The 26632-nt window shown below is 42.9% G+C and overlaps 1 protein-coding gene across 2 annotated transcripts in view; it reads right to left on the reverse strand.

Annotated features, from left to right (window-relative positions):
* The window catches only part of mycbp2 (MYC binding protein 2), a 318384-nt gene that overhangs the window by 203752 nt on the left and 88000 nt on the right, over positions 1–26632 (reverse strand). For both annotated transcript variants that reach the window (XM_041843995.2, XM_041843996.2), the window contains exons 12-16: positions 7827–8031; positions 7133–7297; positions 6593–6751; positions 6212–6416; positions 5543–5688 (exon numbers count right to left, since the gene is read on the reverse strand). In XM_041843995.2, coding sequence (XP_041699929.1) covers positions 5543–5688; positions 6212–6416; positions 6593–6751; positions 7133–7297; positions 7827–8031 — 880 coding nt within the window. The remainder of the gene's footprint in view (positions 1–5542; positions 5689–6211; positions 6417–6592; positions 6752–7132; positions 7298–7826; positions 8032–26632) is intronic.

Raw genomic sequence — 26632 nt, forward strand, 5'->3', positions numbered from 1 at the left:
GAGGAATGCTGCCTATGACCCCAAGAACACCATCCCCACCATCGAACATGGAGGTGGAAACATTATGCAGAAACATTTCTGCTAAGGGGACAGGACAACTTCACCGTCAAATCTTGGGTGAGAACCTCCTTCCCTCAGCCAGGACATTGAAAATGGGTCGTGGATGGGTATTCCAGCATGACAATGACTCAAAACACACGGCCAAGGCAACAAAGGAGTGCCTCAAGAAGAAGCACATTAAGGTGCTTTCCAAAAAAAAAGTGTAAAGTGGTTATCCCACTGGCTATAGGGTGAATGCACCAATTTGTAAGTCGCTCTGGATAAGAGCGTCTGCTAAATGATGTAAATGTGCCCTTGAGCAAGGCACTTAACCCTAATTGCTCCTGTAAGTCGCTCTGGATAAGAGCGTCTGCTAAATGACTAAAATGTAAAATGTAAGGTCCTGGAGTGGCCTACCAATCTCCAGACCTTAATCCCATAGAAAATATGTGGAGGGAGCTGAAGGTTCGAGTTGCCAAACGTCAGCCTCGAAACCTTAATGACTTGGAGAAGATCTGCAAAGAGGAGTGGGACAAAATCCCTCCTGAGATGTGTGCAAACCTGGTGGCCAACTACAAGAAACATCTGACCTCTGTGATTGCCACCAAGTACTAAGTCATGTTTTGCAAAGGGGTCAAATACTTAATTCCCTCATTAAAATGCAAATCAATGTATAACATTTTTGAAATGCGTATTTCTGGATTTTTTTTGTTGTTATTCTGTCTCTCACTGTTCAAATAAACCTACCATTAAAATTGTAGACTGATCATTTCTTTGTCAGTGGGCAAACGTACAAAATCAGCAGGGGATCAAATACCTTTTTCCCTCACTATATACTGTACTGTTGGAGCTAGAAACACAAGCATTTCGCTACACCCGCAATAACATCTGCTGAGCATGTGTATGTGACAAATAAAATGTGATTTGATTTATGTTTGGGCTAAACAGCAGATCTGGGATATATCTAAGGAGGATGGTCTACGGCAGTGATTCTCAACTGGTTTTGCCTCGGGACCCAAATTTGAACCAGGTTGTCTCAGTCGCCGACCCAATAACTATACTGAAGAAAATTAATTCTGAGATAAAATTATTGAATCACTTTCTTTCTGGATTAAGTCGTTTAACACTAGAACCGCCTGGCCTTTCAGCCTACAAGTATCCGCTAGAGAACGTTGCCGGGCGTCCCCCTTTAGCATATGCTTCAGATCCTTATCAACCCACAAGGTGTGCAAACATAAGCACCAATGCTTAATAAATAGTGCATAATCTATTGTAAAAGATGAATTGCATGAAGAAATATTCATGGAAAATATATCAATAAAAATACAAAAGAACAGTTATTTGTTTAGATAGAGTCAAAGATGTTTTGTATAATTCTACAAATTCCTAGAAAAAACATAGGCATATAGCCTATTTTTGTTTCCCTTAAAATAAACATTACAGTGTAATCCATTTGATCAACTTGATTTGTAGAATTAGTAATAGAGTTATAGTAATGAATAAAGTCCAGTTACAGCTTCCTTTGACAAAGTAGAAACGAAAAAGATAATAATAATATAAATTATTTGCTGTATTCCTAAACAAAAGCACCAGTGTAATAACAATTGGAAAGGATGAAATGCATCAATAAATAGCATATTAATTTAAATTGTAAGTTTATTATGTTACTAGTGTTTGCTTAGTAGCCAGAGCAATGATGCTGCGCGAGTGGTCATGTACTGAATGCATGGACAGCATGGATATTCTTGGAAAAAGTGAAATTTGGAAATAGAGCTGCACACCTCTTGAATTATGAGAGTTATTTGACAAAGGTAAGTGCAACAGAAACTGCCGAACGTCCTCTTTCTGATACTTTATAGAAATCAAAATGTATTACCTGCATGTGACTCTGAAGGAGGATTTGATCAAGTGATGCATCTGTAAATTACAAGATTCGCCCATTTCTTCATGTACAATTTGACAACTGATAGGCGTAATATTGTCACTCATCAGATTGTCAATTTAATCTTGTCTATAGGCTAACTCTTATTATGTGTGAAATTAGTTTCTGTATAGTTTAGGTGTAGTTTCGATGGGCCGGTTGTGCAGGCTAACTGGCATCATTTTTTTCCCGCTCATCAACTTGGATGACTGCAACACATAGCATGTTTTAATTTCCCTTACATTACATTTGATTAGTAATAGAGTTACAGTAAATAAAACAGTCAGGAATGGTCTCAACCCCCAAGGCGCGCAGTCAAATTATTAACATGAGCACCAACACTGATAAATAGGCATAACAAACTCATCGTTACACTATTGTCTATCTAAATTAAATCAACCTCTTTACCTTATCATTCAGTTAGGCCTAATTTAAATTCAATTGTGAAGTAAGGTGCACAATTATAGCCAATTCATCCATTTGTCATTCATTCAGTGAGAAGAGAGAGACACATTAGCGCCTGGCTGTGTACCAACGTCCTACAGCACATTGCCTTGGTGGGTTAAGTTAGAAATAGGTTTGAAAAAAGGCTCTAAAAACTTTTCTGTTTGTGTTTTCACATTTCTGACAAATGAGCAGTGTAAAATCCAAACATTTAGGAAAAGTCAGGGAAGGCGCAGGACATAGCATTTTTGGGGAGCTGATATTTTCTTAGGCCGTTGGACTATGGCGGTTCTAGTGTTAAGTTTAGACAGGGGTATACATATTTTTTAACTCAGACACCCGCAACCCATTCAAAACTTCCTTTGACCCAACTCACCAGTTGAGAATCGCTGGTCTAGGGCAGGGGTGGGCAATAATTGCGGCTCAAGGGCCACATCGGGATTTCAAAAATAAACAGAGTGCCGCACATTCTTTGGGGGGGGTCATTCGTAGGAAGAAAACAGAAACCGCTCTGTTTGTCCTAACCGCAAATAGCAGACAGAGGTAACTCATGTAACCACGGTTCTATGCTGTTATTTGGCTGGCGGGCCACATCCAGCCCACAGGCCATATTTTGCCCACGCCTGGTCTAGGGAAAACACTGGTTGAGACACGTAGCTATGGTAAAGCAGTATGCTGACATGGAATGATAGACAAAAGAGAAATAAAAGAAGAAGCAGAAAACAGCGATGGCTTGTAACTCGTGACATAGAGTGCCTTCAGAAAGTATTCACACCCCTTGACTTTTTCCACAGTTTGTTGTGTTACAGCCTGAATTTAAACTGGATTAAATTTAGATTTGTTGTCACTGGCCTACATACAGTATCCCATAATAATGTCATATAAGGAAATCAGTCAATTGAAATAAACGCATTAGGCCCTAATCTATGGATTTCACGACTGGGAATACAAATATGTATATCTCGGTCACAGATACCTTTAAAAAAAAAAGGTAGGGGCGTGGATCAGAAAACCAGTCAGTATCTGGTGTGACCACCACTTGCCTCATGCAGTGCGACACATCTCCTTCGCATAGTTGATCAGGCTGTTGATTGTGGCCTGTGGAATGTTGCGCCACTCTTCAATGGCTGGGCGAAGATGCTGGATATAGGCGGAACTGGAACACGCCGTGGTACGCATCAATCCAGAGCATCCCAAATATGCTCAATGGGTGACATGTTTGGTGAGTACGCAGGCCATGGAAGAACTGGGACATTACCCAGCTTCCAGGAATTATCAAATCAAATTGTATTTGCCACATGCGCCAAATACAACAGCTGTAGACATTACAGTGAAATGCTTACAAGCCCTTAACCAACAATGCAGTTAAGAAAATAAAAAAAGTGTTAAGTAAAAAATAGATAAGTTAAAAATAGCAAATAATTAAAGAGCAGCAGTAAAATAAAATAACAGTAGGGAGGCTATATACAGGGGGTACCGGTACAGAGGCAATGTGAAGGGGAACCGGTTAGTCGAGGTAATTGAGGTAATATGTACATGTGGGTATAGTTAAAGTGACTATGCATAAATATAAACAGAGTAGCAGCAGCGTAAAAGAGGGGGTTGAGGTGGTGGGGTGGGGGGCAACGCAAATTGTCCAGGTATCCATGATTAGCTGTTCAGGAGTCTTATGGCTTGGGGGGTAGAAGCTGTTTAGAAGCCTTTTGGACCTAGACTTGGCGCTCCAGTACCGCTTGCCATGCAGAAGCAGAGAGAACAGTCTATGACTAGGGTGGCTGGAGTCTGACAATTTTTAGGGCCTTCCTCTGACACCGCCTGGTTTAGAGGTCCTGGATGGCAGGAAGCTTGGCCCCAGTGATGTACTGGGCCGTACGCACTACCCTCTGTAGTGCCTTGCGGTCGGAAGGCCGAGCAGTTGCCATACCAGGCAGTGATGCAACCAGTAAGGATGCTCTCAATGGTACAGCTGTAGAACTTTTTGAGGATCTGAGGACCCTTGCCAAATCTTTTCAGTCTCCTGAGGGGGAATAGGCTTTGTTGTGCCCTCTTCACGACTTCACGACTTGTCTTGGTGTGTTTGGACTATGATAGTTTGTTGGTGATGTGGACACCAAGGAACTTGAAGCTCTCAACCTGTTCCACTACAGCCCCGTCGATGAGAATAGGGGCGTGTAGTCCACAATCATCTCCTTTGTCTTGATCACGTTGAGGGAGAGGTTGTTATCCTGGAACCACACGGCCAGGTCTCTGACCTCCTCCCTATAGGCTGTCTCATCGTTGTCGGTGATCATGCCTACCACTGTTGTGTCGTCGGTAAACTTAATGATGGCAAATAATGTAGCAAAGCAATATTCACTTTTTGTCCTGAATAAAGAGTGTTATGTTTGGAGCAAATCCAATACAACACATTACTGAGTACCGCTCTCCACATTTTCAATTATAGTGGTGGCTTCATCATGTTATGGGTATGATTGTAATCATTAAGGACTGGGGAGTTTTTCAGGATAAAAAAAATGAATGGAAGCTAAGCACAGGCAAAATCATAAGAGGAAAACCTGGTTCAGTCTGCTTTCCACCAGACATTGGGAGATTAATTGACCTTTCAGCAGGACAATAACCTAAAACACAAGGCCAAATCTATACTGGAGCTGCTTACCAAGAAGACAGTGAATGTTCCTGAGTGGCCGAGTTAGTTTTTACATAAATCTGCTTGAAAATCTATGGCAAGACTTGAAAATGGTTGTCTAGCAATGATCAACAACCAATTTGACAGAGCTTGAAGAATTTTGAAAAGAATAATGGGCAAATATTGTACAATCCAGATCCGCAAAGTTCTTATAGCCTTACACAGAAAGACTCACAGCTGTAATCGCTGCCAAAGGTGATTCTAACATGTATTGACATATGGGTGTGAATACTTATGTATAAATTAGCTAACATTTATTATGGGGTATTGTGTGTAGATGGGTTGAGAAAAAAAATCTACTTAATTTTGAATTCAGGCTGTAACAACAAAATGTGGAATAAGTCAAGAGGTATGAGTACTTTCTGAAGGCACTGTATACTATACAGTTTGCGAATGGGTACACCAAACCAGAGCATGCAGATATATTGAACAACTGTTATTGTGTGTTGTACCTAGTAGTAGGTCTAGTGGTATCATCTCCTTGACAGCGTCGAAGATGCCCCTCTGTCTGACCTCCTGTCCATCCAGCTCCCTGGCACAGGATTTACAGCAGCCACATGCTGAGCAGCCAGACTCCCCCGAACCACAGCCACAGATACTGAGTGGGAGAGAGAGAGAGAAACACAAACAGACAAAAATACACAAATAGACACACACAGACAAGAGAGACAAACATCAATACAAACAAAAAAGACATCCACCAGACACAAGACAAACCAAAGCACACAAAAACACATACAGACACAAATATTAGTTCATCTGATCAGCATTCCGACACAACAATACTGATTTGTAAAGACAGAGCACCAGGCACTAGCAAATAGACTTGCCCAAAAAACAACCATGAAAACATACATTTTACATTTACATTTTAGTCATTTAGCAGAGGCTGTTATCCAGAGCGACTTACAGGAGCCATTTGGGTTAAGTGCCATGGACAGATATCTTACCTAGTGAGCTCGAACCAACAACCTTTCAGTTACTGGGCCAATGCTCTTAACCGCTAGGCTACCTGCCGCCCGTAGACCCAACCATAAATGTACGTTCTCTTATCAAAGATAACGCAACTAGTGAATGTGTGTGTATGTCTGTATATCTGCCTCTTTGTCAAGTTTCCTTACCCTCCGGGTACCCTGTCGGGCCGTCCGCTGCTGACACAGCTGGCTCCATAGCCGGTGCAGTCTCCACACACCGTGCACACCATGCACTGGTCCAGCTTCCACTTGTGCATGCCCGGCTGGCACATCATGCTCTTCTCCTCCTTCTCCTCCAGCTCATCCTCCAGGTCCTCATCCATGGCCGTCGCCATGCTCTCCACGCCAAATGCTACAGGGGTTAGAGAAGATATGTTTACATGAATGGGTGATACACGCAAAATACACAATATATACATGCAAAGAAAGAGGTGTTTGGTGTGCATACGGTATATTAAAGTATGTTTGTGTTGTGTGGTAATTTGTGTGCTCGTGTATGCTCATATGTGTGTCCGTCATGCATGTTACCTTTCCCCGCCTGGTTCATGGCCCCTGTTTCTCGGCCACACTGGCCCTTGTTGTTGACCCCAAATGTCCAGACCTCTCCACTCTTTGTCAGGACACAGGTGTGGGCCTTCCCCATGGCTACCTGCGTTACAATGTGACCCTTCAGGTCTGACACCTGGCCTGAAGGGGGCACAAGAGAGAGGAGAAAATATTGATACTGTATAGCTACTGTAAAAGACCTAACCTTACCCCGACTGAATCATGCTACGTTTCACTAAACTGAGCTGAATTCGGTCAGAATTTCCAGGCTATATAAGACCATTATCAAACCAACAAGGCTTTTCAAAAGCTTTCTTTGATAGCCATGTTGTAATATTTCAGACTAATATTTCATTTGTGAACATTCGTAAACATTTGCACGAATGAACACTACCCAGATTAACCCTCTCTCTGACCCACTCAAGTTCATCAGCATCACTAACGCAAATTAACATTTGTGTACATTTGCACTAACCAACGCAACCCAAATGTACCCTTTTCCCCGGTCTCTATCCCACTCACAGGTGCTGTCGCTGTAGATGGCGTCCTTGCCGAACATGTATAGCTCTCCGTCCTTGGTGACGATGCTGCTGCTGCCGTTGTTGCAGGCCGTGTTCACCGCCATCTTGGTCTCCAGCTTCATCATCTTCTTGGGCTTGTAGGGCTTCGGCTGGCGCCGGCTCTTGGCTGGAGAGTAGAGACAAAACATTAGAGAATCATCTCTATGCAAGAGGCGCACAAGACAACACAGGTGTAGTGGGAGATAGCAGTTAAATATCGCAATATTATTTTTGGACGATTTTATATCAACATTTGACTTCAAGTAATTTTCTACTGTAGCTAGCATTAGTCGGCTGTGCCTGCTGCAAAACTAGCTTTTTCTCCATCTTCTTTTAAAAAAGTGAGCCTTGAATGATCAAAACTCAATTTCTCATGGCTCGCTCTTGTCTCTCTGCAGCAGACACGTGTGAGCAATATGTTTGGAACATCAAATCGCAATATCGAATCGCAAAACATCTAGAATCATGAGAATCGCAATACATATTGTTATCGGCACCTAAGTATCGTGATAATATCGCATCGTGAGGTCCCTGGCAATTCCCGGAACTAATCCTTACCAAAAGATACAGAATCTTATATCCTGACTTATTGATGTGTGTGTTCTAATTTACGCGTGTTCTCGTCTGTATAGGTGTGTGTTCTCATCCATACTTACTGGACTCTCCGTCCTCTCCCTTGCTGGCGGAGCCAGTGAAGAACACGCTGCCATCCTCTGCCACCAGCAGGGCGTGCGAGCCGTCGTGGCCCACCGAGAACTGGACGATCTTAGGGGACTTGGTGACGGGCAGTTCCACCCATTTACCTGCCGATGGACCACCCTGCTTGATGCCCAGGCTCTGATATTTCCCTGTGTAGTAGATCTGAGGAGGGAGAGGAGGAGGGGTGAGAGGGAGAGGAAAGGGGAGAGAGAGAGAAAATAATTTAATAGAAACTGTCGCTTAAATTCTGGACATAGTCTAAAATGAGAAAGTCAGAGATTAGGGAAATCCATGCTGTCTCTGCTTTCCTTAGAATATTAGAAAGTTTGATTTCAAGTAATTTCCACTAAAACGTGGGTGTTCCTTAATAAATTATCTCTCGGAGCACACACTGAATGTGGTAAAGTTAGAGGTTGGAAGTTGGATATTCCACAGACATTGGGCTCTTTGGGGCCAGTTAGGGACAGGGAATAAATTACACAATGTACATTGGATAATATTTTCCCATTTCCAATAGCTCAGAATTTATTGGACATAGAAACATTAAAATGTTCATATAAAATATTGAAATCATTTGATGAGAAAACTAGGTGTGCAATAAGAAAATATTGTCCCATGTACATTGTGTAATTTATTGACGGTCCCCAACTAGCCGCATAGAGCCCAATGTCTGTCGAATATCCAACCTCTAACTGTACCATGGTCACACACAGGACACTGTGGCTGAAGAGTAGTGTTCTAATCACACAACATCAGTCAAGCACCAAAGCTAAATTGGCTAAAGTTGGCTAGCTTGCTTGCTTCCTCCAGACATAAATAAGAGAACACCTCACTTAGACCAGTGGTTCCCAAACTGTGGGGCGGGGGCGAGGGGTCGGCAGGGAGGAACTCAGTCCAGCTTTAAACATACTCTTTAAAAGGAGCAATTTCGAAATTGGGTAGTGCATCATCAGTTCCTCTTGTCATGTTAGTCATTGCATACCTTAGAGAGCTATTTATAACTATAATGTCCAGATCAACTAGCCCCTGTCAGCTAACGTTTTTTATTAAGGTTATTAAGCCCATTGAAATTGTTGTAATTTTTTTGTCACTCAAATATCACAAGAATTCACATTAGACATGGCAATAGGTATATAATTGCAAAAAATTTACTTTTAAAACTGCAACATTTTCTTTGCACCCCATTAAAAAATTTGTAGAATTGCAGGAAATAAGCTTTAAATGTGCAAAATTCTCTCCACCTACAAGAAGGGTGTGAACAGTTTGTGTCATGAACAGTGCTTGTATGAACAGTGCTTGTGCCCATAGAAATAGATGTGGATGTTCCCAATGTTGAAAGGGTGGCCCCCCGAGTGAAAAAGTTTGGGAAACCCTGACTTTGACCATTTTACTCATCCTAGGAGAGCTGCTTAGACAGTTTTCATGTTGTCTAGATGGGGTGAGTGAATATACCTGTGTAACTGTTTTGCCAGAGTGAATGTACAGCGCCTTGCAAAAGTATTCATCCCCCTTGGCATTTTTCCTATTTTGTTGCATTACAACCTGTAATTTAAATGGATTTTCATTTGGATTTCATGTAATGAATTCAAATCAATTAACAGCAAGGGTTACATTAAATAGGCTTTTTTACTGATGCATTTGGCAATATTCAATTAATACACACAAAACATATAAACAAAAGTATTCACTGTGAAAGTTGATAGGCTACATTGGTAGGCCATTCATATATAGCTTATGCGCAGCATTTAGTTCAATTTATCCAATCAGTTATTGTTTTCTTGCGCAAACCGCGACCAACGCCTGTCAAACTCAGACATTTATCTCAAAACACAGGGATGTCGATTCGCACGGGACTAGTATTATTGTTTTTAACCTTTATTTAACTAGGCCTTTATTTAACTAGGCAAGTCAGTTAAGAACAAATTATTATTTACAATAATGGCCTACCCCGGCCAAACCCGGACGACGCTGGGCCAATTGTCCGCCGCCGTATGGGACTCCCAATCACAGGCGGATTGTGATACAGCCTGGAATTGAACCAGGGTCTATAGTGACGCCTCTAGCAATGAGCTGCAGTGCCTTAGACCGCTGCACCACTCGGGAGCCCCTAATTATCAGAGGATGTTGGAGTTCGCCAAAAATTGCTGGAATTGTTACTCTGCTGCCATGTAAAAATTACAGGACAAAAACTACTGATGTGGTGTTTTGTGCTCGTGCACATAATTACATTAAAACAGTAAAACTAATCCCGTCTGAATAGGGCACAATAGGGCCTGACCTATAGCATATCATATACACATCAATAAATTGGTTATAACAAACTCTGAACACCGTAACACATGTGACAGCAAAATGGATGCAGAGGACGTGATAGACAATCCTGAATGAATCGTGAATAATGATGAGTGAGAAAGTTAGAGGGTCAAAAATCCTACCCACAAGACATGCTAACCTCTCACCATGATCAATAACAGGGAGGTTAGCATGTCTTGGGGGTATGATCCTTGACCCTCTGTAACGTGTGTGTGTGCATGAACTTTGTGCCGAGTCACAGGTCAACTGCTCCTATTTTTACTTTGGATCCCCTGGCTGGCTGGAACAGGGAGGGTAATCTGCAGATAAAGCCAGCAGTGGAGATTACGGCCTTCTCAGTGATACAGCAGGCTAGACAAGGGCCAGGCTAGCTAGCTCTGCTACACTATCTCACAGGGCCTACACTACGACACCCATACACAGACCCAAACAGAGGCAAAGACATACCACTTAGTCAAGACGATCTTAATCCCTGGCATTTAGAGAAGGTAAACACACAGTTATAATTACAAACAAGCCCACATAAACATGTACCTTTAATTTAATATAAGTATTACTATCTAGGCCTAATGTTTCTTTTTTGTGGACCCCAGGAAGACCAGCTTCCAGCTAAATGGGGATCCAAATAAACTATCCCCCAAACAAACATGGTTCTGTTTCAGTCTGTCACTTAGACGTCCAGATTGGTCCATAATACAGTATATTTCATTGTTTGTGAATTATAGGATCTCTGTATCCAGTGCTGGTGGTTGGTCAGTGTTTTCCCTCCTGCTTGTTTAACTGGGAGGAATGGGCGGCACAGACAGCAGTAGAGCAACGCAGCAGTGGACTCATTGCTCTGCTAGATGGATGGAATAATCCAATCACTTCCAGTTATTTAAGCATAGAAGTGGATCCATGAGCTCACTGCTCAAACACAGGCACACACACACACACCTCTCTTCATTCCTGCCCACGCCCACTCTTTGACTGGAAGGAGAGCGAGGGCATGAATTTATTTGAGAGTGAATTGTTTTTTGCAGAAAGTTCAGTTTAACAGGCTAGTCTATTTCGTTTAATTACATTTTTTGATCCAGGTGTATTTACAGACGCCTTCAGAAAGAATTCAGACCCCTTGACTTTTTCCACATTTTGTTAGGTCACAGCCTTATTCTAAAATTGATAAAATTGTTCCCACCCCAATCTACACACAATACCCCATAATGACAAAGCAAAAACATTTTTTTTTTTCTCTGCTAATTTATTAGAAATAAACAGAAACATTACATTTACATAAGTATTTACTGAGCTCTTTGTTGAAGCACCTTTGGCAGCGATTACAGCATCGAGTCTTCTTGGGTATGACGCTACAAGCTTGGCACACCTGTATATATTTCTTAATTATTCTCTGCAGATCCTCTCAAGCTCTGTTAGGTTAGATGGGGAGCATTGCTGCACAGCTATTTTCAGGTCTTGCCAGAGATGTTCGATCGGGTTCGAGTCCGGGCTCCTGAAACCACTCCTGTGTTGTCTTGGCTACAGAGAGGGAAAAAAGTATTTGATCCCCTGCTGATTTTGTACCTTTGCCCACTGACAAAGAAATGATCAGTCTATAATTTTAATGGTAGGTTTAATTGAACAGTGAGAGACAGAATAACAACAAAAAAATCTAGAAAAACGCATGTCAAAAATGTTATAAATTGATTTGCATTTTAATGAGGGAAATAAGTATTTGACCCCCTCTCAATCAAAGATTTCTGGCTCCCAGGTGTCTTTTATACAGGTAACGAGCTGAGATTAGGAGCACACTCTTAAAGGGAGTGCTCCTAATCTCAGCTTGTTACCTGTATAAAAAAGACACCTGTCCACAGAAGCAATCAATCAGATTCCAAATTCTCCACCATGGCCAAGACCAAAGAGCTCTCCAAGGATGTCAGGGACAAGATTGTAGACCTACACAAGGCTGGAATGGGCTACAAGACCATCGACAAGCAGCTTGGTGAGAAGGTGACAACAGTTGGTGCGATTATTCGCAAATAGAAGAAACACAAAAGAACTGTCAATCTCCCTCGGCCTGGGGCTCCATGCAAGATATCACCTCGTGGAGATGCAATGATCATGAGAACGGTGAGGAATCAGCCCAGAAATACACGGGAAGATCTTGTTAATGATCTCAAGGCAGCTGGGACCATAGTCACCAAGAAAACAATTGGTAACACTACGCCGTGAAGGACTGAAATCCTGCAGCGTCCGCAAGGTCTCCCTGCTCAAGAAAGCACATATACAGGCCCATCTGAAGTTTGCCAATGAACATCTGAATGATTCAGAGGAGAACTGGGTGAAAGTGTTGTGGTCAGATGAGACCAAAATCGAGCTCTTTGGCATCAACTCAACTCGCCGTGTTTGGAGGAGGAGGAATGCTGCCTATGACCCCAAGAACACCATCCCCACCGTCAAACATGGAGGTGGAAACATTATGCTTTGGGGGTGTTTTTCTGCTAAGGGGACAGGACAACTTCACTGCATCAAAGGGACGAATGACGGGGCCATGTACCGTCAAATCTTGGGTGAGAACCTCCTTCCCTCAGCTAGGGCATTGAAAATGGGTCGTGGATGGGTATTCCAGCATGACAATGACCCAAAACACACGGCCAAGGTAACAAAGGAGTGGCTCAAGAAGAAGCACATTAAGATCCTGGAGTGGCCTAGCCAGTCTCCAGACCTTAATCCCATAGAAAATCTGTGGAGGGAGCTGAAGGTTCGAGTTGCCAAACGTCAGCCTCGAAACCTTAATGACTTGGAGAAAATCTGCAAAGAGGAGTGGAACAAAATCCCTCCTGAGATGTGTGCAAACCTGGTGGCCAACTACAAGAAACGTCTGACCTCTGATTGCCAACAAGGGTTTTCCACCAAGTACTAAGTCATGTTTTGCAGAGGGGTCAAATACTTATTTCCCTCATTAAAATGCAAATCAATTTATAACATTTTTTGCATGCGTTTTTCTGGATTTTTTTGTTGTTGTTCTGTCTCTCACTGTTCAAATAAACCTACCATTAAAACTATAAACTGATCATGTCTTTGTCAGTGGGCAAACGTACAAAATCAGCAGAGGATCAAATACTTTTTTCCCCTCACTGTATGTGTTTAGGGTCGTTGTCCTGTCATCTTTACCTTGATCCTGACTAGTCTCCCAGACCCTGCCTCTGAAAAACATCCCCACAGCATGATGCTGCCACCACGCTTCACCGTAGGAATGGTGCCAGGTTTCCTTCAGACATGATGCTTGGCATTCAGGCCAAAGAGTTCAATCTTGGTTTCCATCAGACCAGAGAATATTGTTTCTCATGGTCTGAGAGTCTTTAGGTGCCTTTTGGCAAACTCCAAGTGGGCTGTCATGTGCCTTTTACTGAGGAGTGGCTTCAGGATTGGTGGAGTGCTGCAGAGATGGTTGTCCTTCTGTAAGGTTCTCGCATCTCCACAGAGGAACTCTGGAGCTCTGTCAGAGTGACCATCGGGTTCTTAGTCACCTCCCTGACCAAGGCCCTTCTCCCCCGATTGCTCAGTTTGGCCGGGCGGCAAGCTCTAGGAAGAGTCTTGGTGGTTCCAAACTTCTTCCATTTAAGAATGATGGAGGCCACTGTGTTCTTGGGGAACTTCAATGCTACAGACATTTTTTGGTAGCTTCCCCAGATCCCTGCCTAGACAATCCTGGCCATGCAGTCATGAGTTAACAGGGAGTACAGGAGTGGTCTGAGCACGCACCCGAGGGCCCCCGTTTTGAGGATCAGCGTGGCGGATGTGTTGTTACCTACCCTTACCACGTGGGGGCGGCCCATCAGGAAGACTACGGTGGTCTGCTAGAAACATGTTGGTATTATAGACCCAGACAGGGAGAGGTTGAAAATGTCAGTGAAGACGCTTGCCAGTTGGTCAGCGCATGATCAGAGTCCACGTCCTGGTAATCCGTCTGGCCCTGCGGCCTTGTGAATGTTGACCTGTTTAAAGATCTTACTCACATCTGCTACGGAGAGCGTGATCACACAGTCGTCCGGAACAGCTGATGCTCTCATGCATGTTTCAGTATTACTTGCCTCGAAGCGAGCATAGAAGTAATTTAGCTCATCTGGTAGGCTCGTGTCACTGGGCAGCTCGCGGCTGCGCTTCCTTTTGTAGTCTGTAATAGTTTGCAAGCCCTGCCACATCCGACGAGCGTCAAAGCCGGTGTAGTACGATTCGATCTTAGTCGTGTATTGCCGCTTGCCCTGTTTGATGGTTCAACCAAGGGCATAGCGGGATTTCTTATAAGCATCTGGGTTAGAGTCCCGCTCCTTGATAGCGGCAGCTCTACCCTTTACCTCAGTGCGGATGTTGCCTGTAATCCATGGCTTCTGGTTGGGGTATGTACTTAAGGTCACTGTGGGGACGACGTCATCGATGCACTTACTGATGAAGACAGTGACTGATGTGGTGTACTGCTCAATGCCATCAAAAGAACCCCGGAACATATTCCAGACTGTGCTAGCAAAACAGTCCTGTAGCTTAGCATCTGCTTCATCTGACCACTTTGTTTTTGACCGAGTCACTGGTGCTTCCTGCTTTAGTTTTTGCCTGTAAGCATGAATCAGGAGGATAGAATTATGGTCAGATTTGCCAAATGGAGGGCGAGGAGAGCTTTGTACGAGTCTCTGTGTGTAGAGTAAAGGTGGTGTAGAATGTATTCCCTCTGGTTGCACATTTAACATGCTGGTAGAAATGAGATGAAACGGATGTAAGTTTCCCTGCATTAAAGTCCCCGGCCACTAGGAGCGCCGCCTCTGGATGAGCGTTTTCCTGTTTGCTTATGGCCGTATACAGTTCATTGAGTGCAGTCTTCGTGCCAGCATCGGTTTGTGGTGGTAAATAGACAGCTACGAAGAATACAGATGAAAACTCTTGGTAGATAGTGTGGTCTACAGCTTATCATGAGATACTCTACCTCAGGCGAGCAAAACCTAGAGACTTCCTTAGATATCGTGCACCAGATGTTGTTTATCAATATACATAAACCGCCACCACTTGGTCTTACCAGAGGCTGCTGTTCTATCTTGCCGATACAGTGTATAACTCACTAGCTGTATTTTATTATTGTCTTCGTTCAGCCACGACTCGGTGAAACATAAGATATTACAGTTTTTAATGTCCCGTTGGTAATATATACGTTCTTGTAGTTCGTCCACTTTATCATCCAGCGATTGTAAGTGGACCAATAGTATCGATGGCAAAGGCATATTAGCCACTCGTCGCCGGCTCCTTACCAGGCACCCCAATCTCCTTCCACAATACGTCCTTTTCTTTAAACTGCGAATGATGGGGATAAGCGCCCTGTCGGGTGTCTGGAGCAAATCCCTCTCGTCCGACTCATTAAAGAAAAATTAATAGTCCAGTTCAAGGTGAGTAATCGCTGTTCTGATGTCCAGAAGCTCTTTTCGGTAATAAGAGACAGTAGCAGCAACATGATGTACAAAATAAGTTACAAACAATGCGAAAAAACACAAAATAGCACGGTTGGTTAAGAGTCCATAAAACGGCGCCATGAAGTCTCTTCTTCTTATTGGTTTCCTTTAGTAGTGGTTTCTTTGCAGCAATTCGAACCATGGAGGCCTGATTCACACAGTCTCCTCTGAACAGTTGATGTTGAGATGTGTCTGTTACTTGAACTCTGTGAAGCATTTATTTGGGCTGCAATTTCTGAGGCTGGTAACTCTAATGAAAGTATCCTCTGCAGCAGAGGTAACTCTGGGTCTTCCATTCCTGTGGCAGTCCTCATGAGAGCCAGTTTCATCATAGCGCTTGATGGTTTTTGCGACTGCACTTGAAGAAACTTTCAAAGTTCTTGAAATGTTCCGTATTGACTGACCTTCATGTCTTAAAAGTAATGATGGACTGTCGTTTCTCTTTGCTTATTTGAGCTGTTCTTTTACCAAGCAGGGCTATCTTCTGTATACCCCCCCTACCTTGTCACAACACGACTGAATGGCTCAAATGCATTAAGGAGGAAAGAAATTCAGCAAATGAACTTTTAGCAAGGCACACCTGTTAATTGAAATGCATTCCAGGTGACTACCTCATCAAGCTAGTTGAGAGAATGCCAAGAGTGTGCAAAGCTGTCATCAAGACAAAGGCAGGCTATTTGAATAATCTCAAATATAAAATATTCCATGTGTTATTTCATAGTTTTGATGTCTTTACTATTCTATTCTAAAGAATAGTAAAAACAAAGAAAAACCCTTAAATCAGGTGTGTCCAAACTTTTGACTGGTACTGTACATGGCGGAGGCTCAATCAAGCTAGACGTCTTGACTACTTTCTTATGTCATTCTCACTGGCACCAAAAGTTAAGGTGTTGATAGGGGATAGAATGTGGTCGGACCATCAAATAATTGGCATATACATTACTCTTACAAAATTTCCATGTGGGCGAAGATATTGGAAATGTAATCAAAGCCTATTGGATGACAACTTTTTAACTAGGATATAATAATTTATAACTGACTGTATGGGACACTTTTAAATGTGCCTTTAGAGGCCATGCAACTCAATACTCATCTCTTAAAACAGCAGCAATTTAGGTCAAAATAGTTCCTATTAACAAAATAAAAAGAAGGACTAACAGTACAGACCGAGAGCAATAAAAACTGTACCATAGAGGCACAGAATAAGTTAGAGGAAAAACAAAAGAAATGGAGGAACTTATTCCAGAAAGATAAAGTGTAATATATTATAAAAAATAAAGTGAACTGGATGGAATATGGGGAAAAATACACCAAATTATTTTTTAATCTTCAACATAGAAATAATTTACTGAAACTTGTTACAAATGACAGAGTCCCCCATGATTCACCTAACTATATTTTGGAAGCGGAAGTAAAGTACTTTAAGCATATGTTTTTGTTTCAGTCTCCTTCATCTCCTTCATCTCCACTAACCGAAGTTAATTGTATGGATTTGTTTGCTATTAATAATGTAAAATTAACAGCTGTACAGAAAGACTAATGTCAAGGCCAAATTATAGAGGAGGAACTTCTTGATGCAAATAAAGCCTTTAACTCCGGGAAAACAAATGAATTACTTAAGAATCATACAATGTGATTTTCTGGATTTTTGTTTTAGATTCCGTCTCTCCCAGTTGAAGTGTACCTATGATAAAAATTACAGACCTCTACATGCTTTGTAAGTAGGAAAACCTGCAAAATCGGCAGTGTATCAAATACTTGTTCTCCCCACTGTATGTATGTATGTATGTATGTATGTATGTATGTATGTATGTATGTATGTATGTATGTATGTATGTATGTATGTATGTATGTATGTATGTATGTATGTATGTATGTATGTATGTATGTATGTATGTATGTATATATATATATATATATATATATATTTATTTTTATTATTATTATGTATAAGCTGGAAGTAGAAGCCTACGTGTTGCTGTCCATTAGTTTATTCCAATTAGGGGAGGGTTAAGGGAAAATAAAAGGAAAAGATAAAAAAAAGTTATTCCTTAACGATCTCGACAAACCATTTCTGTATGGACATTCACTTTGTGCACAGGGGCATTGTCATGCTAAAACAGGAAAAGGGCCTTCCCCAAACTGTTGTCACAAAGTTGGAAGCACAGAATTGTCTAGAATGTCATTGTATGCTTTAGTGTTAAGATTTCCCTTCACTGGAACTAAGAGGCCTAGCCCGAACCATGAATAACAGCCCAAGACCATTACACCACTCCAGCCGAAGCTTGGCATTGCGCATGGTGATCGGCCATGGAAACCCATTTCATGAAGCGCCCGATGAACAGATCTTGTGCTGACATTGCTTCCAGAGGCAGTTTGGAACTCGGTAGTGAGTGTTGCAACCGAGGATAGACGTTTTTACACGCTACGCGCTTCAGCACTCGGCGGTCCCATTCTGTGAACTTGTGTGGCCTACCACTTCGCGGCTGAGCCGTTGTTGCTCCTAGATGTTTCCACTTCACAATAACAGCACTTCCAGTTGACTGGGGCAGCTCTAGCAGGGCAGACATTTTACGAACTGACTTGTTGGAAAGGTGGCTTCCTAAGACGGTGCCACGTTGAAAGTCACTGAATTCTTCAGTACGGCCATTCTACTGCCAATGTTTGTCTATGGAGATTGCATGGCTCTGTCCCAAGGAGAGTTTTTATACACCTGTCAGCAACGGGTGTGGCTGAAATAGCTGAATCCACTAATTTGAAGGGGTGTCCACAGACTTTGTTATATATAGTGTATCCTTGGCTCTATCCAAGTTAATAAGCGGGAAACAAACGATGCCAGTCAGCCTGCACAGCTGGCCCATCGAAACTACACCGACACTAATTTCAAGCATAAGAGTTAGCCTATAGACAACATAAAATTGACAATCTGATGAGCGACAGTATTAGGCTTACCAGTTGTCAAATTGTACATGAAGAGAAGGGCGCATCTTCTAATTTACAGATGCAGCGAAGGAGCATCACTTTATCAAATCCTCCTTCAGAATGACGTCATCAGAACGTGACATGTTGAACGCTGAACGAGAGACCTCGGTTTATTGTTTTTGTCAAGTTGTGACAGTGTTTGGTTTATATACTTTTAGATTTTGGATCCCGCAACGCGGTTAGCCTCAGGTGCTGTGACCACTACTATCTGTCCCGGGATCCTGCCAGACCAAAAAGTCTGAAGTTGTTTGCCGTAGCTATCAAGCCAGCAGGGTTTTCCATGAACAGCCTGAACACAGCCTGCGACGTGGTTAGCCCTTGTGGCTGGGACAGTGGAGGTGTGCCACGCTAATTTTGGCTGTATTTCCTGCTGCCTGTTGCTTTTTCCCTCCAACCCGATCTGGCCGAAGTGTCTCCCTATTCCCTAGAGAATGGAGTCAGTAAGCTGCTTCTGGATGACTTGGTGGATGTTCCTGTTCTTGAACCTATCAACCAGCCATGGAGATAAGTCACTCACCAAGGAAGTCGGAAGCAGTGGCATCTGGCAATGGGGGCCTCCTTGGATATGGGAAGAACAGACTGGACACAGACTTAAAACAGCTTCGCTGCCCTGGAACCAGAAGTTCCGGCTTCTTCTTCAAGATCAGATCCGGAGATACCTGCGCCATTGTCCTCTGTTCTGTCGCGCTCTCCGGTTGCTTCTAACTCTGTATCAGATCTTCAGAGCTCCCCCCCTCATAGGACTGTAAGGGTGTCTGAGACGGCGGCACCCATCATCATCCACGATGGATTCAACAGCTGGCTCGGGTTCACTCGAGGAAAAAGAGCGACCACACCTCCTCAGCCTTTGCACCAGCTGTCATCATTGGCAGCTCTATGGTGAGAAACATCTCGGTTCCCGGGACAAAAACCCTGTACGAGTACAGGACATTACAAGGCTGCTTCCTATCATTCTACGACAGATGCCGGGGGCTGTCGTAGTCCATGTGGGCTCCAACAACATTAGGAGGGCTAGCTCGGAACTGCAGAAAATATATTTTAAAGAGCTGATTCTAGCTCTGAAAGTTTCCAAAAAGCGGCCAATTATTTCAGGCCCGGTACCACAGTTGGGCCGTGGCTGTGAAATATTCATTAGGCTGCTGGCATTACACAACTGGCTAAAATAATACTGTAGCGCTGTTCGCAGAACTTTTATAGATAACTTTGACACATTCTGGAAACAGAAGATCTACAGGAATGACGAAGTCCATCCAAATCATCTTGGCTCCTGGACTCTGTCCACGCATTTCAAGGCTGCGATGAGACAATGACTTACCAAGCCCTGCTCAGAAAATCCCTAACATTGTGTCGCTGACTTGTCATAGTGCTGCAGCAAATGTATATTGTCCCAGGAGCGTTAGAAGCCATGATGTAAGTGACCTAATTTTTGTTTTGTTTTGTTTTTGTTTTTTGTCATTTAGCAGACGCTCTTATCCAGAGTGACTTACAGGAGCAATTAGGGTTAAGTGCCTTGCTCAAGGGCACATCGACAGATTTTTCACCTAGTCTGCTCGGGGATTAGAACCAGCGATGGGACAAAACTAACTACCAATTGGATATCACAAAATTAGGGAGAAAAAGGGGGTAAAAAGAAAGATGGGGAGAGATGTCCAAGACAAAGTGCTGCTCTGCCGTCTTATCAACAAGGCAGGTCCTACAGGCCTTAGTTTTATCGCACCTAGACTTGGGAAAATTACAACTGGCCCAGAACAGGGCAGCACGGCTTGTATTACTATTCATTAATAATATGCAGGAGGGAGTCTGGAAGGGCATCTAGGAATCTTTAGTTATGAGAATTTATAGCGCGGCTTTTGATAATCCTTGGTTGGGGTCTGAGCAGATTATTTGTTGCGATTGCAAATTTATTAAAATGGTGGTCTGATAGTCCAGGATTATGAAGAAAAACATTTAGATCCACAATATTTATTCTATGGGACAGAACTAAGATCCAGGGTATGACTGTGGCAATGCGTAGGTTCGGAGACATGTTGGACAAAACCCACTGAGTCGATGATGGCTCCAAAAGCCTTTTAGAGTGGGTCTGTGGACTTTTCCATGTGAATATTGAAGTCACCAAAAATTTGAAAATTATCTGCCATGACTACAAGGTCCAATAGAAATTCAGGGAACTCAGTGAGGAACGTTGTATAAGGCCCAGGAGGCCTTGTGATTGAGTAGACTGCATAGCTTGTGACTAGAAGCTCAAAAGACGAAAACACAGTAATATTTTTTACTTATTATAATTGAAATTTGCTGTCGGAAATGTTAGCAACACCTCCACCTTTACGGGATACGCAGGTGATATGGTCACTAGTGTAACCAGGAGGGGAGGCCTCATTTAACACAGTACATTAATCTGGCTTGAGCCATGTTTTAGTCAGGCCAATAACATCAAAGTCATGATCAGTGATTTGTTAATTGACTATGACTGCCTTGGAAGTGAGGGATCTAACATTAAGTAGCCCTATTTTGAGATGTGAGATATCAATCTCTTTCAATAATGACAGGAATGGAGAAGGTCTTTATTCCAGTGATATTGCTAAGGCGAACACCGCCATGTTTTGTTTTGCCCAACCTAGATCGCGGCACAGACACGGTCTCAATGGGGATAGCTGAGCTGACTACACCGACTGTGCTAGTGGCAGACTCCACTAAGCTGGCAGGCTGGCTAACAGCTTGCTACCTGAATGCACCAAGCTGTCTGTTTAAACTACTAGCACACCGCTCGGACACCCATGCATACCCACAAGACATGCCACCATAGGTCTCTTCACAGTCCCCAAGTCCAGAACAGAATATGGGAGGTGTACAGTATTACATAGAGCCATGGCTACATGGAACTCTATTCCACATCAAGTAACTCACGCAAGCAGTGAAATCGGATTTAAAAAACAGATAATATACCCAAATAGCTTATTTCTCTCAAATACTGTGCACACATTTGTTTACATCCCTGTTAGTGAGCATTTCACCTTTGCCAAGATAATCTATCCACCTGACAGGTGTGGTATATCAAGAAGCTGATTAAAAACATCTGTGCAGGGGACAATAAAAGGCCACTCTAAAATGTGCAGTTTTGTGACAACACAATGCCGCAGACGTCTCAAGTTTTGAGGGAGAGTACAATTGGCATGCTGACTGCAGGAATGTCCACCAGAGCTGTTGCCAGAGAATTTAATGTTCATTACATTTTTGAGAATTTGATTGCAGACCACATGTAATCACGCCAGCCAGGACCTCCACATCCGGCTTCTTCACCTGTGGGATTGTCTGAGACCAGCCACCCAGACAGCTGATAAACTGTGGGTTTGCAGAACCAAAGAATTTCTGCACAAACTGTCAGAAACCGTCTCAGGTAAGCTCATCTGCGTGCTCCTCGTCCTCACCAAGGTCTTGACCTGACTGCGGTTCGAGATCGTAACCGACTTCAGTAGGCAAATGCTCACCTTCGATGGCCACTGGCAGCTTGAAAAGTGTTCTATTCGAGGATGAATCCCGGTTTCAACTGTACCGGGCAGATGGCAGACCTCGTGTATGGCATTGTGTGGGTGAGCAGTTTGTTCATGTCAACGTTGTGAACAGAGTGACCCATGGTGGCAGTGGTGTTATGGTATGGGCAGACAAACTACGGACAACAAACACAAATAATAAATACATGCAGATAAAACATTTTGATTTCTATATAGTATCAGAAAGAGCATATTCTGCAGTTTCTATGACACTTACCTTTGTCAAATAACTCAATTCAAGGAGGTGTAGCTCCATTTCAAAATCTCACTTTTTCCAATAATATTTGTGCTGTCCATGCATTCAGCACATGACCACTTGAGCAGCAGCAAAATCTAGTAACATAATAAACTTAAAAATGAAAATATGCTTTTCTGTCGTCAACGGATGAATGGGCAATAGAAACCAGAGAAACTGATAATGGTGCATGTGACTTCAATGAACTGAATGATGAAGAGGAGGGTGAAGATTATTTAATTTAGAACAATAGTGTAATGATTATGAAGAGTTGTGGGCAGTCTAATTATTTTATTATGAAAGGCTGGAAATTGTATATCATTTCCCCTCGGAGAGTCAAATCAGACACTGAGTATAACATACAATGTGCGTAGTTCACAATGGCAAGATGAACCAAACAAATGGACGCACTGACAGCATTGCAAATGCTGCAGAATTTAGATGAGTTGTAGTCGGATGGAGGCTCAGATATTGAGTTTGAAATCGACATTGCTGATGAAGAGTCTTCATCTGATTCTGATGTTGACTTTGAGCCTCCGCCTCCGATGCCTGAGCCTCCCTACAGAATAACCAGAACAGAGCCAACCGAGACAGTGATCCCAATTGCCACAGTGTGTGCAGTGTAACCGATATGTTTGTGAGGCTTGTTCACACAATGCCCCGAAGCTGTGTGCTGACTTCCCCAGATCTGTGTCTCGACACAATCCCGTCTCGGAGCTCTACGGACAATTCCTTCGACCTAATGGCTTGGTTTTTGCTCTGACATGCACTGTCAACTGTGGGACCTTAAATAGACAGGTGTGTGCCTTTCCAAATCATGTCCAATTAATTTAATTTACCACAGGTGGACTCTAATTAAGTTGCAGAAACATCTCAAGGATGATCAATGGAAACAGGATGCACCTGAGCTCAATTTTCGAGCCTCATAGCAAATAGTATGTAAATAAGGTATTTGTTTATTTTTAATACATTTGCAAAAATGTCTAAAAAACCTGTTTTAGTTTTGTCATTATGGGGTATTGTGTGTAGATTGATGAGGTTAGTTTTTTATTTAATCAATTTTAGAATAAGGCTGTAACATAAAGTGTAAAAAGTCAAGGGGTCTGAATACTTTCCGAATGCACTGTACATACATACAGAGCCCCTGTACACTAAATACAACCTCACACACTAATTATTAACAAATACACACAGACATTTGAGATACAAACACACACATTCATTTGAAACAGACAAAACATACGAGACATGCAAATGAACATCCACACATAAAAACAGACTATTGCCCAAATATTGAATTTGAATATGGCAGTATAAGCCAGTTTGACCACCTTGCTTGTCTTTTAATGAATATGCTTCTTTGCAAGTGTTTATGAGCAATCAGCAACCTGCTCCAAAACCACAAGAAGACATTTGTGTACACCTTGGCAAACGTAGCAAAATGTTTTGCAATGGGTAACGCTTTGCAACAAAAAACAAGTTAGTCTCACCCCGTTTCAGCCGTTTTGCCTCCATTTGGTTCATAGTGAACACACCCATGGTCTGGTCTCGGGCCAGTAACCTAAAGGTCGCTGGTTCGAATCCCCGAGCCAGCAAGATGTACAAATCTGCCGTTATGCCCTTGAGCAAGGCAGTTAACCCCCAACAACTGATCCCCGGGCACCAATGACGTGGACGTCGATTAACGCAGCCCCCCGCACCTCTCTGAATTCAGAGGGGTTGGGTTAAACGCAGAAGACACATTTCGGTTGAATGCATTCAGTTGTGCAACTGACTAGGTTTCCCCTTTCCTTGAAGTTGTTAACTCAAAGCAGATGTGTTAAGGAGCATTCAATTAAAAGATGAGGTGTGTGCGTCTTGCTATACTTGTGAGGACCGAACATACACTACCAGTCAAAAGTTTGGACACCTACTCATTCAAGGGTTTTTCTTTATTTTCATTATTTTTTACATTGTAGAATAAGTGAAGACATCAAAACTATGAAATAACACATATGGAATCATTTAGTAACCAAAAAAGTGTTAAACAAATCAAAACATATTTTATAATTTTAAATTCTTCAAATAGCCACCCTTTGCCTTGACAGCTTTGCACACTGTTGGCATAGGGGACCAAGATAAAGCAAAGCAGTGTGATAAAAACAACAGAGTTACATATGGGATAAACAAATAGGCCATAGTGCAAAATAGTTAAAATTTAGTATTAACACTGGAATGATAGATGTGCAGAAGATGATGTGCAAATAGAGATACTGGGGTGCAAATAAGCAAACGAAATAACAATATGGCGATGAGGTAGTTGGGTGGGCTAATTACAGATGGGCTGTGTACAGGTGCAGTGATCGGTAAGCTGCTCTGACAACTTATGCTTAAAGTTAGTGAGGGAGATAAATCTCTCCAGCTTCAGAGATTTTTGCAGTTCGTTCCAGTCATTGGCAGCAGAGAACTGGAAGGAATGGAGGCCAAAGGAGGTGTTTAGGGGCTTTAGGGATGACCAGTGAGATACCTGCTGGAGCGCATACTACGGGTGGGTGTTGCTATGGTGACCAATGAGCTAAGATAAGGCAGGGAATTGCCTAGCAGTGATTTATAGATGACCTGGAGCCTGTGGGTTTGGCGACGAATATGTAGTGAGGGCCAGCCAACGAGAGCGTAGAGGTCACAATGGTGGGTAGTATATGGTGCTTTGGTGACAAAACGGATGGCACTGTGATAGACTACATCCAATTTGCTGAGTAGAGTGTTGGAGGCTATTTTGTAAATGACATCGCCGAAGTCAAGGATCGGTAGGATAGTCAGTTTTACGAGGGCATGTTTGGCAGCATGAGTAAAGGAGGCTTTGTTGCGAAATAGGAAGCCGATTCTAGATTTAACTTTTGATTGGAGATGCTTGATGTGAGTCTGGAAGGAGAGTTTACGGTCTAACCAGACACCTAGGTATTTGTAGTTGTCCACATATTCTAAGTCAGACCGCCGAGAGTAGTGATTCTAGTCGAGCGGGCTCAAGCAGTGTTCGATTGAAGAGCATGCATTTAGTTTTACTAGCATTTAAGAGCAGTTGGAGGCTACGGAAGGAGTGTTGCATGGCATTGAAGCTCGTTTGGAGGTTTGTTAACACAGTGTCCAATGAAGGGCCAGATGTATACAAAATGGTGTCATCTGCGTAGAGGTGGATCTGAGAGTCACCAGCAGCAAGAGCGACATCATTGATATACACAGAGAATAGTCGGCCCGAGAATTTAACCCTGTGGCACCCCCATAGAGACTGCCAGAGGTCCAGACAACAGGCCCTCCGATGACACATTGAACTCTATCTGAGAAGTAGTTGGTGAACCAGGCGAGGTAGTCATTTGAGAAACCAAGGCTATTTAGTCTGCCAATAAGAATGCGGTGATTGACAGAGTCGAAAGCCTTGGCCAGGTCGATGAAGACGGCTGCACAGTACTGTCTTTTATCAATCGCGGTTATAATACCGTTTAGAACCTTGAGCGTGGCTGAGATGCACCCATGACCAGCTCGGAAACCAGATTGCATAGCGGAGAAGGTACGTGCGATTCTAAATGGTCGGTGATCTGTTTGTTAACTTGGCTTTCAAATACTTTCAAAAGGCAGAGCAGGATGGATATAGGTCTGTAACAGTTTGGATCTAGAGTGTCACCCCCTTTGAAGAGGGGGATGAGCGCGGCAGCTTTCCAATCTCTGGGGATCTCAGACGATAAGAAAGAGGTTGAACAGCCTGGTAATAGGGGTTGCGACAATTTCGGCGCATAATTTTAGAAAGAAAGGGTCCAGATTGTCTAGCCCAGCTGATTTGCAGGGGTCCAGATTTTGCAGCTCTTTCAGAACATCAGCAATCTGAATTAGGGTGAAGGAGAAGCGGGGCAAGTTGCAGCGGAGGGTGCAGAGCTGGTGGCCGGGGTAGGGGTAGCCAGGTGGAAAGCATGGCCAGCCATAGCAAAATGCTTGTTGAAATTTTCGATTATCATAGATTTATCGGTAGTGAGAGTGTTTCCTAGCCTCAGTGCAGTGGGCAGCTGGGAGGAGGTGCTCTTATTCTCCATGGACTTTAGTGTCGCAAAACTTTTTGGAGATAGTGCTACAGGATGCACATTTCTGTTTGAAAAAGCTAGCCTTTGCTTTCCTAACTGATTGTGTATATTGGTTCCTGACTTCCCTGAAAAGTTGCATATCGCGGGGGCTGTTCGATGCTAATG

This window comes from Coregonus clupeaformis, chromosome 23, assembly GCF_020615455.1.
Source record: "Coregonus clupeaformis isolate EN_2021a chromosome 23, ASM2061545v1, whole genome shotgun sequence".
In the NCBI taxonomy this organism is placed as follows: domain Eukaryota; kingdom Metazoa; phylum Chordata; class Actinopteri; order Salmoniformes; family Salmonidae; genus Coregonus; species Coregonus clupeaformis.